General features: G+C 40.4%; 1 protein-coding gene across 3 annotated transcripts in view; it reads left to right on the top strand.

Annotated features, from left to right (window-relative positions):
* Positions 1–1,898: 1,898 nt before the first annotated feature.
* The window catches only part of RASAL2 (RAS protein activator like 2), a 391,607-nt gene continuing 381,625 nt past the window's right edge, over positions 1,899–11,880 (top strand). For all 3 annotated transcript variants that reach the window (XM_058539992.1, XM_058539991.1, XM_058539990.1), the window contains exon 1: positions 1,899–2,724. In XM_058539992.1, the coding sequence (XP_058395975.1) occupies positions 2,523–2,724 (202 nt within the window). In that variant the 5' untranslated portion in view covers positions 1,899–2,522. The remainder of the gene's footprint in view (positions 2,725–11,880) is intronic.

The following is an 11,880-nucleotide window of genomic DNA, read 5'->3' as shown; positions in this document are numbered from 1 at the left end:
AAATCAGTGTTCTAGAGATTGGAAATGATCACTCCAATACATCACCAAGCCACATATCAGCCAGCTTAATCAGGAAAAGTTCTTGAGGAACAAAGTCGAAGTAATCAATATCACTGAGACATTGCAGACCTATCTGTATTCGTGGTTGATTTGCCAGGTAACTGTTCCTCAGTTTCCTCACCTGTTAAACAAGAGGCGGGATGAGATTATCTCTACAGTCACTTCTTGCTTTGAAATACTGTTACTTTATTTATTTTTATATATATATTTTTTTATTTATTTTTTTATTGTGAAATTTTTGTACATTATTGTTTATCTGTCACCATATAAGTGCATCCCTCCACTCCTTGTGCCCACCCCCCACCCCCTCTAGCCCCTGGTAATCACCAAACAGTTCTATCTGTGCGTGTGTTGGTTTATCTTCCACATATGAGTGAAATCATGCCCTGTTTGTCTTGCTCTTTCTGGCTTATTTCACTTAATACCCTCCAGGTCCATCCATGTTGTTGCAAATGGGACGATTTTGTCTTTCTTTATGGCTGAGTAGTATTCCATGGTGTATACATACACCACATCTTCTTTATCCATTCATCAGTCGAGGGACACTTGGGTTGCTTCTGCAATACTGTTACTTTAAATAAAAGTTTGGAGGGCCGGCCAGTGGCTTAGCGGTTAGGTGCGCGCGCTCCGCTGCTGGGGGCCCAGGTTCCGATCTCGGGTGCGCACTGACACACTACCTCTCCGGCCTGTGCAGCTATGATATACAACTATCTACTGGGGCTTTGGGGGAAAAAAATAAATAAATAAAATTAAAAAAAATTAGATAAGAGTTTGGAGAAAATTACAAAATGCATCTTCATAGCTCTCAAAAAGCCCAAACAACACAACAGGATCCCACAAAAACAGCAAACGAAGATGTCCCCTTATAGACCAGTCTCTGTGCAAAGTAGGAATAAATGGGGGGAAAACACCACTAAACTAAACCCCCAAAAAGGTGTTTAAAAAAAAGAAGCAACATATACTGTGGAACTCTTGCTCCATTTTAAGTAGCCATGTTCAAGAAACATTGTTGGAGACCTACTATGTGCAAGGCGCTAGTTTCAACTTTAAAATTATTATTTTGCCAGCAATCTCTTAAACCTGAACTGGTGAATACCGCCTTGCGTGGGCATAAAATTAAAGCCAAGGTCAAGGGAGACAGAGTCTACAAACAGACCAAAAATAAAACGCAAGTGACATCATTAGAGGAAAAAAAGCCAACAAATTGCACAAAGATCAAAGGCAAAAAAAGAGAAATACGTTTGGTTAATACTGGGCTTTCGAGCATTGCATGTGCTTGCGAGGCCCGTCCATCAATCCACACCACACTTCTTAACCATGCTATTCTAAACCGATGACAAGTCCAGATTCAGAGCGGACAGGGCGCAGAGCGCGGATCCCACACATATCCCACAATCCCAGACCCCGCTGCCAACTCTGAGTAACTGTAAAATAAAGCAACTTCTCCAAATCTCTTCGTCCAATAAGAAAGAAATGTTGGTCCCAACAAATAAAAACAGAAATACACACATAAGAGGAAAAGGGTGGAAGCGGGGAAAGGTAAACTCGTTTCCTTTCTTTTCAAATTTCCCGCACCCCTTTTCCTGCCCGCCTCCACCCTAAGCCGCGGCTCGGGAGACCGGGACTACGCACTGCCGGGCGGTCCAGGAGAGGGTATTTGGGAAGTAGGCGGGACTGGCCAGATGAATAATTCGGTGTCCGATTCTTCCTGCCTTCGGTGGCAGTTCCTCCTCTGCTTCGTTACTCGATTGCACACGCGGCTGGGCTCTCGGCCCTCGATTGCTCCGGCCTATCACCCTGGGATGCCGCCTGCCGCCGCCACCGCCGCGGCCGCCGGGCTTGTGGGATCCGCGGCGGAGCAGGAGCCGGAGCCGCGGCCGGAGAGTTAGGGGCGCGGGCCGGCTCATTCCTGGGTGGGGGCTGAGGAGAGGCGGGCGAGAACTTGGGGCCACCGGCCCCCCTCAGGCTGAGGGAGCGGACACTCGGAGCCCCTGAGGCGGCGGCGGCGGCGGGAGCCGGTCAGAGGGGGCGGCCCCTGGCGGCGACGCCCCCAGCCCAGCCCTGCCCGGTCCCACTCCATCCCCAGCCCGATCCCCTTCTGGCCGCAAGAGACGTCGTTGGGGGTTAAGGAAGGCGGCTCTCAGGCACCAGGCGGACGAGCCGCCCCTCCCGGGTGCTTCCACGTCCCCTCCCGGGAGGGACCCACACCTGAGCCCGGACTCACCCCCGGCCGGGGCCACGCTGGACCCGCCTCCCGGCCTGGGTCCCGCCCGCCGGCTGCAGGTGGGCTGCAGCGCCCGAGCCGCGGGCAGTGGGCGGCGGGGAAGGAGGTGAACCGGGTCCGCGCCGGCCGCCGCTCGGGTCCTGCCCCCGCTGCTGCGCTCTCCTCCTCCCCTTCCCGCAGGCAGGGCGCGGAGCCGCTTGCCCGCCCCGCCGCCGCCGCCTTGTCCCTCCGGGGCACCATGGAGCTCTCCCCGTCGTCCGGAGGAGCCGCAGAGGCGCTGTCCTGGCCGGAGATGTTCCCGGGACTGGAGTCCGACTCGCCGCTCCCGCCGGAAGAGCTGGACGCTGTTGTCCCAGTCACTGGGGCCGTGGCCGGTGGCATGTTGGATCGGATTCTTCTGGAGTCCGTGTGCCAGCAACAGAGCTGGGTCCGGGTGTACGGTAAGGACCACAGGCCATCGTAGAGGCTGGTGTTTCTTATCTTTGCTCAGGCTAAATTCATTCCCTGGTCTCAGTCCTATTCTCAGTCCGATCCATCCTGGGTCAGTTTCCCACATCCTTTTTTGTTCTGGGGTGCATTTCTGACAAGTTTCTCCGGACTAGCACTTGGGTAGAGAGATGTGACTCAGAATGGTCTTTGGACCTTTTCAGGCACCTGCAGTAAATTTAAGGTGGAGCTGGGCTATGCAGACGTAATTCTTAGGTGATTACTTCCAGGGAACTGTCAACCGATCTTCAAGAAGGTATGATGGAACACACCGTGAAAGCAAGTGAATGGGCTTTCATTTCTTTCTCGTAAGTGAGGCAAGGCTGGAAACCAAGATATTATGAAAAAGCTTAGCAGAGGATAATAATAAAATAAAAAACCAAAAATATTTATTTTTGGGAACAAAAATATTTATTTGGTGGGAACAGACTAATCTATAACCTCTTTCTGAACCTCACCCTCCAAAGGCAACCTCTTAGTCCAGGGGGTGTGGATTGTTTCAGCTTGCACTGTTGTTTCTGGTTCTCTTTGTAAAGTGACTGGATTGCTACTCAGCAAGTTAAAAGTGATGAACACACTAAAACTTTCCCTTTTTTGTATTCCTAGTAACCACCTCTTTAATTAAAACGGAATGATGAGATTCTATTAGGGTGAGCCTTGTGGCAACATTAAAACCACGCTGGTTTTGAAAACTCATAGCCCAAGGATTTATAGCCCGGCATTCAGGACTGAGCTGTGGCTTTCCAAAATATTGAAACGTCAAGATGCTTATTACTTAGCTCACGTGAACACAAAAGATATTAGTAATGTGGCTGAGTATAAGATGGCAAATTTGAAGCACCTGGGATCAGACACCGTGTTAAGATGTTATCCTGCTGTCATGTGCATCTAAGCCTGCAGTGATCAAGTACATTATGGTTTTTTTCTTCATCCTTCTGAACAGGGTGTGTTTACTATTCAAGAGTGACCAAGATTTAGAAGTTATCTCTCTGGATAGTTCGGTTGATTTCAATTCAAGTCTATCACTATCAGAAAGATCACAGACCTAGGAGTCCAGAGATTTGAGTTTTTGTCTCAGTCCAGCCACTAAGTTGCTGTGCGATTTGGGGCAGATCAAGTCACTTTTTTGTCCTCTGATTCCTCATCTGCAAAATGAGTGGATTGGATTAAATAATCTTTTAATGGCCCTTTCAGTTCTAAAAATCCAGTAATTCTTATAACCAATTCTTAAGGATTTATGTATGTACCACTTTGTATTTTGCTGGATGTTTATAAATGTTTCTTGATGTTATTCTAATTAACTAAAAGAATTAAAGCAAAGAAATGGAAAATGATGCAGGGTCACCCAGTTCATTCTCAGCAGATTAAAAACTTTAGTGCCTGATCTTCCATCCACTGCTAAGCCCACTTAGCTGGTAGGTCTTAACAAAGGTTGATGAGTATCTGAAAATGAGCTTGAATTAGAGTATATTGTGGTTACATTTTCCCATTCTATCCTCATTCGTATCCTTACACACTTCTTTGGCATATTGTTTTTTATATGAAGTTTGAGATAGGGCCATGTTACTGCAAAATTATGTATATATGATAATTCAATATTTTAGTGTCCGAAACTATTCTGTCTGGGTTTTCTAGACCTAGTGTTAACTATCATTCTTTGCATGTAACCCATAAAAATACGTGCTTGTTTTTGTAGTCCATTCCTAGAGCTGTAGCTTTGTGAGAGCTGTGTGTGTGTATGTGCATGAATATGTGTACATATATATTCTTAAATATACATGTAAATATATGCATACATATATATTTTCTCTCACACACACACATACTGTGTATTTCAGAGCCAAGTTGCAGACTTTCCACTGCATTGTAACTTTTTTGTCTTCCCTGTCAATTAACCGGAAGTTGTTTTTATTTACTGTTTAATACTGCTACTTTCCTTCCTCTAGGGCAGCTCATCCTGGATACTCCTTTGTTGTCTTTAGTTTGATGTAAATATTCTAAAACTATCTGAATGACTCTTGGTTTTTCTATGTCCGTAGCTAGTTTTTAAGTTGCTTATTGTATAACTCTTGGAAAAGCTGTGAAGTAAAAAGAATAGAATGTAGAAAATCAATTTGGAAAACTCTAGTTTGTTTTGGTTTTCTTGTTTACTTGTTTTGTGTGTTCAAGAACTTGATTATTTTGGAACATTTAGGTTCTTCTACACAATTTAAAGAGACTTTGATGAGTGTAGTCTAATGTTTTTTAAAGAAATCTGGAAACTGAGAAACTAGAGTATACAACTAGGGGTTGAGAACCTGGGTTTTCATTGTGCCTTTGCCACAAATTGGTGGTCTAACTTTGGGTAAGTAATTTTAACTCTGTGGGTCTAGGTTTCTACATAAAATGTGGAATCTGGAGTAATTGGTATTTCTGGTCCATTTTAGCTTTAGAGTTGTCTGATTCTATGACCTGGCCTAGTATTTTACCTACGACTTGGCCTACTAATTCCAGCCTAACTCTTGGGGCCAGGCATCAAGCAAGCCCCTAACTTAAGGTGTTTAAATCATGATCGTCGGGGGATTCTGGGGAGCACTTTTGTCAAAAGGTCAGTGAACTGAGTTTTGAAAGAAGAAATGTTGAGGGCAGATGTACATTTGTTTGGAATGTTTTCACAAGATAGGAAGGTGGGAATGGGGATCTTGCTCAGGTCTAGCTCATTCAGTTTTGAGATCTAACCTAAAATAGCCATTCTGGTTTTAAAGATAGGATGCAAAATAAGGAGATGTATTAAGTGCTGCTGGCTTCTGGCTATGGTTCACATGCTCTGCAATAGACTTATGTTTGAAATCAGTTTACAAACAACAAAAGTACCCCTCCCCCAAAGAATATCTTAACAGAAACTTTTAGAAACAATATTTTCTTAGTTTGCCTCACTTGAAGCAAAATTTGAAGACTAGACACTGTTTAGAGTTTGCTATTGACAGGTCAGGTTCTTTGGTAGATAATACGTATATCCAGAGTTTTGTGTATTGCTATGATTGGAAAACTTCTTTGGAATATGTACAGAGTTTTATAATAGGTGGATCTATGTTTAGAACACAAACAAATGCACATCTTTGATACACAGCTAAGAAAATATTTATGCTGTCCTATTCTTCCTTTTCTTTCAGTTGTAAAATGTTTCATTTGCTTTACTCCAGTATTATAATAAGTTGTGCTCATGCCCTGTCAAGATTATAAAATTTTTGACACCAGGGAGTCTATTTTGTTTATCTTTGTATTCCTATCTTGCCACCCCCTTCATTGTCACCATGTCTAGCAGATTGGTACCTTGCTGTTCCTAAGTCATTGTCTGTTGAATGTTGATCCATCTGTCCTTTGACCATTCAGAGCTCACCCTAACTGATTGTATGGGTGGTAGAGTAGCTTAAACAAAGGCATGCCACAAACAGCTAAATATGGATGCAGAATCCAACAGCATCAAATGCAGAACATTTTTCAGATATTTATAGCCTCAAAGCAAAGTCAATTGGCTGAAGAAGCCCAGCAGCCTAGCAAAAGGAAACGGAGCGGCAGAGCCAGCCTCACCGTCTGTGCTTTCTGGTCAACAATGCGAACATTAAAATTAACTACTTTACCATGAGTGGATGGTGAGTGTAGGACACTATTTGGGAGAAATTTAAGATACCCCTCTCTAGCAGTTCCTGCATTGGAGTTCTGCACGCGTGAGCATAACAGGTCTGCAAGTGTATGCACAGATGTGCTCTTGGATAGCTAGAAGGGACATACAGTTATCACAAGAAAGCGGTCACCAAGAAATCAAATATTTTTAATTTAATAGTATCAGAGGTCTTACCTAAAATATTCAGTTAATAAAATAAATAACGTCAACATTATTGTTTACCATTAAGCTAGTATACAGCTCATTGTTTATTGATGACTGATAGGGACCTACTGGAGAATTTCTAAAGGCTGAGACTATTTCAGGGAGCAGAAGAAAAAGGGAATTAATCATACTGCATCAACTACCATATAATTCTAGAAAAGTGGCAATGGCAATTTGATAAGAATTTCTCGTGAACTGGATGTGAGTTGATGGGGGCAGAAGTCTTACCTGGTTGTAATAAATAATATTGCATATGCTTCACAAATTAAAACAGAGGATAAGATATATGTTATTGCATTTTTAGAGAATATGTCTCTGTATTTACTTAAAATGTTGCAACCAGTAACAAGTCCAGGAAGTTGTTTCATTTCGGTCCAGTATGAATTGGATGTGACTCACTGGCCTTATACAGAATGTTCTTAACATAACTAACTTTGAATATTCTTAACGAATCACTCATTCTCACATGTCTTAAATATGCACCTCTTGACGCCTGTTTTTTGTTAATGTGTAGATGAATGAAATTGTTCAACCAAGACTAAAAGTTTTTTGTGCTCTAGCTAGTTGATTGCTAGAAGAAAATCAGTGAATGCGTACCCATTACATCCCCAAACGTGTTCATGTTACTTAAGTGTTTTAATTTCCTTAATACTGTTAATTGAGCTTCTACAAACCAGTATTAATATTTTAGGAATTCTTGGGATCTTGAGCTTATGTTTCAAGATTTTATTTGTTTATTTTTTTCCTCCAAAGCCCCAGTAGATTGTTGTATGTCATAGCTGCACATCCCTCTAGTTGCTGTATGGGGACACGGCCTCAGCATGGCCGGAGAAGCAGTGTGTCGGTGCGCGCCCGGGATCCGAACCCGGGCCGCCAGCAGCGGAGCGCATGCGCTTAACCGCTAAGCCACGGGGCCGGCCCTCCTGAGCTTATGTTTAATACTTAGAATGTGGCATTAACTTTGAGTGTTGACACATGATCTCCAAATACATTTTATACACATTAGTAGACAATTCTTTACTAAAATAAGAACTTGCAAGAATGCCTACGCATATACTGTTTGTTTTAAATTATATTGATTTAAAATAGCCCCATTGTTTTCTTCCTTTGCGAGAAAGTTTGTATGTCTCATTTAAATTGTGTGTTCTGTTAATGTTTACAGATGATGGACAGTTTCCTCTATAACACGTTAGTATTTCTCTATCATGTTGGTTTATTGCTATTTCATTTTCAAAGAATGAAAATATTTTTGAAGAGAACTATAGATACGTCAGCAGTCTCTTTTCCAAAATCATTTGGACTAGAGTGTTTCAGAATTCAAAATTTTTTGATTTTAGGAAATACGGTATATATACAGTGACATAACCCCCTACTGGGGTCTGGAGCAACATCCAGGGTTCAGTTGTGTTATATTAAACAAAGGAGTGTTCACGTTAAGTATGGTATGAGACTAGAAATGATTTTATGTCAGTGTGGGTCAAATTGTAGTGCTAGAAAAGTTATGAAAAAAGCTTTGGTTTTCAGAGCTTTTTGTATTTAGGAATTGTAGGTATGGAATTGAGGGTCTGTACAAATTTTCTGACGTAAATTATATGAAGTTCTGGAACACCCTTCTTTATTTGATAATAGTAGGTTTATAACGATTGCCTTTATCTTTTTCAGATAATAAAATTCAGTGCATACACTTTTAAAAATGATATACAGTTGTGTCTAATTATGTTGAATGAAATAAATTTCTCTGATTTGCTAAGGAAAAGAAAAAGTATTCACATGACAGAGAAAGTAGGCTTTATTGAGATTTCTAAGGAAATGGTGGCAAGGCAGTGGTTTCCAAAGCTTTGTTTCATTAGGAAGAAGGATGAGGTAAGTTGAAGGGAGGGTTTATGTAATTGTTCTTCTCAGTTGCTCTTTTCACTAGCACAGAGTGATCTGATCACCTTTTAAGTAGGTGAACCACAAAAAAGCATTAGACTAATGACTGAGTTAATCTAGAAAAAATTCAGGTGTCTGCTCCCTTGTCCCTCCCTATTGGAATAATTTTTAAGTAACTAGAGAGGTGTTTGGTCTTGTTAACCAGGAGGAGGAGTTTGAAGTTGGCAGAGAGCACTGCTGGATTTGCTTTATCCTGTCTTGGCAGAGGGATAATTGCTCTCTGATGTTTGTAAAAACACCTTTCTTCTGAAGGCTATCAAGTGCTCCTCAAGACCCGTAGGTAGAGAACCTTTTATAAATTTAATGTAGCTTATTTTCTAGTGCCAGGCAGCCATCAAGAGGTACCTGATATGCAAATAGTAGGGAAAAAGACAGACGGTCTGAGGCCCAGCGCATTGGTGTTAGTGGGTGTGCTGTAAACAAAAAGCAATGAAAATTGAACCCTTGAAGGCGTGACAAAACTTCCTTTGCTTGCCTGTGATACAGAAGTTATCATCTTATGTCTGTAGCAGCGTTTCAAATGTTGGGAGTCTGAGTTTTACCTTCCCTTACCAAGTGTTGGTTACATTAATTAGTTGTCTGTGTTTGCTTTGCTCATAAGGGTCCAATTTAGATCGTGATTGCATTCTTATTCCTCCATAAATTGTCTTCAGCATTGCTCAAGTTCTCTTCACATTGTGTCATTTTCAGTAGGCTTTCTAAAAGTACCCCCTATGCTCCTCCTGAGTCTAAGAGATTGGTAATACTTGCAGATACTGTTTGGGAGGGTGAAAATTTAGAGAGGAAAATATTTAAAGTAAGGCAAGAAAACAAAATTCAGAAGAATAGTGTGAAAAGTTACAAAGAAACTTTAAAGTCCTAAATATTTTTCAAAACAATCCTGTAAGTTTCCTCATTAAGGAAACTGACTCAGGAAGTTTAGTTTATTCCCAAAATTGGAGACAAATTCCACAGTTTGTCAGGATTAGAACTCTTAACCTCAGATTCCTCAGCCTCCTGTTTTAGCTTCTAGATCTTACTGCTTTCCCTTAGGGAGATGGCCTTTCAAAGCTGAAGGTCAGGAAAACTCGACAGTGAGAAATACCAGATTGTTAGTTTCACAGTCTTTAAGGGAAATGCTGGCAATACTATTACCTAGGTAACAGAAAACAAAAATGGACAAAACATCCAGAAAGTAGGAGGATGAGAATAATCTCACAATGATCCGTAAGAGGACAGATTAGATATTTTTCATCTGTTTTCCTAAATCCCTTATCCATAAATTCCTTATTCTGCCATTGGAAGTGATATTTTAAGGAAATTTGACTGTTTCATTTATGATGCTTAGAACCCTGGAAATACCTAATATCTTTCTACCTTTCTTTTTAATTTCTAACCTCTCTAATTCAATCATTAAAAAATTAATACCTTTTTCTAATTATGAGTATAACCTGTGCTTAAAGAATTTGAATTATGAGAAGAATCCAAAGAAAATCAAAATTGTCTGTAATTTCATGTCTCAGAGATAACTATTCTTTTAATATTTTATTCCAGTCTCTTCTGTGTACAAATGTACATTTTTGTACATACTTGGTATCATACTGCATATATTTTATGTCCTGCCTTTTTTCTCTTAACAGTATATTTTCTCATGTTTTTGAGAGAGTTTAAAATTTTTTCACATACATTTTTAATTTTAAAAATAGGTAATACATTTTCTTTCAAAATTCAGAAGGTGTAAAAAGGATATTCTATGAGGTCTCTCTCACCCCTCCTCCCCACCCCTGTCTTGCCATCTGGCAGACAATCATTGTCCCTTCCACACAATCAATAAATGTTTGAAATTCTTGTGTATGTCTTCCGTACCTATTCCATGTACATAGAGGCAGATAAATAGATAGATTGATGTGTAAAAACTGCCAAGAATGGGGTCCAAGAAATTTAGTTTAAAAAAAATGCAGGGTCACGTTGTTGCAAGGTTAATGAAATGACTGGAGTAAGCCTGCAAAAGGGAGGTTGACTGGGAGATCTGGGGGTCTGGAGCCAGTTGTTAATGGCTTTATATCTGAATTGATATTATCATAGTTTTTACTGTGTATATGCTTTTTTCTCCTTTTTTACATAAATGATAACCCATTATGGGACTTGATCTGCACCTTGTGTTATTCCTACCTCACATCCCCCCTCCACACACACTTATTAATATATATTGGATATATTTTCCTGTCAATTTGTAGAGCATTTCCTCATTCTTTTTATGGCTGCATAATGCCTGGATGTATCATAATTTATTTAATCAGTTCCCAAGTTTTGCTGGTACAAGTGAGAGTGCAGTGAATAATCTTGAATATAAGCAATTTTGCTTGTGTATATCTGTAAGAAAAATTAATAGAATTGGAATTGCTAGGTCAAAGATATGTGTATTTGTAATTTTGAAAAATATTCCCAATTGCTCTTCTTAGGGGTTGTACCTATTTATATTTCACCAGCAATGGATGAGATTGCCTATCTCCCCCACACATAGGGAATTATCAGGAATTTTTAAATCTTACAATCTGAAAGTGAAAAAATAGTGTCTTAGTTTAATTTTTCATATCTCTTACATTAAGTGTGATTGAATATTTTTTTCAAGTTTAAGAGCTATTTAAATATATCCTTTTCTGTGAACTGTACATATCTTTTGCCCATTTTTATTGGGTTGTTGGATCTTTTTCTTAGTGATTTGTAGGAACTCTTACTATATTAAGTAAAGAGCCCTTTATCTGCTACGATGAGTTGCCAGTATTTTCATTTGTCTTTTTTTTTTTTCCCTTCCCTCCATGAGGAAATTATTTTTAAGCAGTTGGATGTATCAGTCTTTTCTTTTATGGCTTTTTGGTTTTATGTCTTAATTAGAATGGTCTTTCCCATTCTGAGGTTATAAAATAATTCTCCCCATGGTTTGTCTAGTACTTTGTTTTCATTTTCCACATTTAAATCTTTGATCCATTTGGAATTCATCCTGATACGAGATATGGATACAATTTCGTTTTTAGAAAGATGGCTTTCCAGTTGTCCTAAAACTATTTGTTGAATAATGTCTTTTACCCACTGATTTGAGACTCCTCTATCCTTTACTAGATAGATTGCCATTTGTATTGTAACCGGCAAACAGCCGTTGATGATTAAGCTGCTAGTAACTATGGGAGATTAGAATTTGGGAACTCAAAATGTGTCTCTGCCTGAATGACATTTTGACCCCCACCCCCACTAACTGACCAAAGGAGTTTGGGATAGGAGGCCTGCCTCCAGAAAAGGCCATTACTATAGATATATCTCCGGGTACCTGGGT

The sequence above is a fragment of the Diceros bicornis genome, chromosome 4 (genome assembly GCF_020826845.1).
Source record: "Diceros bicornis minor isolate mBicDic1 chromosome 4, mDicBic1.mat.cur, whole genome shotgun sequence".
NCBI classification, from domain to species: Eukaryota; Metazoa; Chordata; class Mammalia; order Perissodactyla; family Rhinocerotidae; genus Diceros; species Diceros bicornis.
This window is presented reverse-complemented; position numbering and strand designations above follow the sequence as displayed.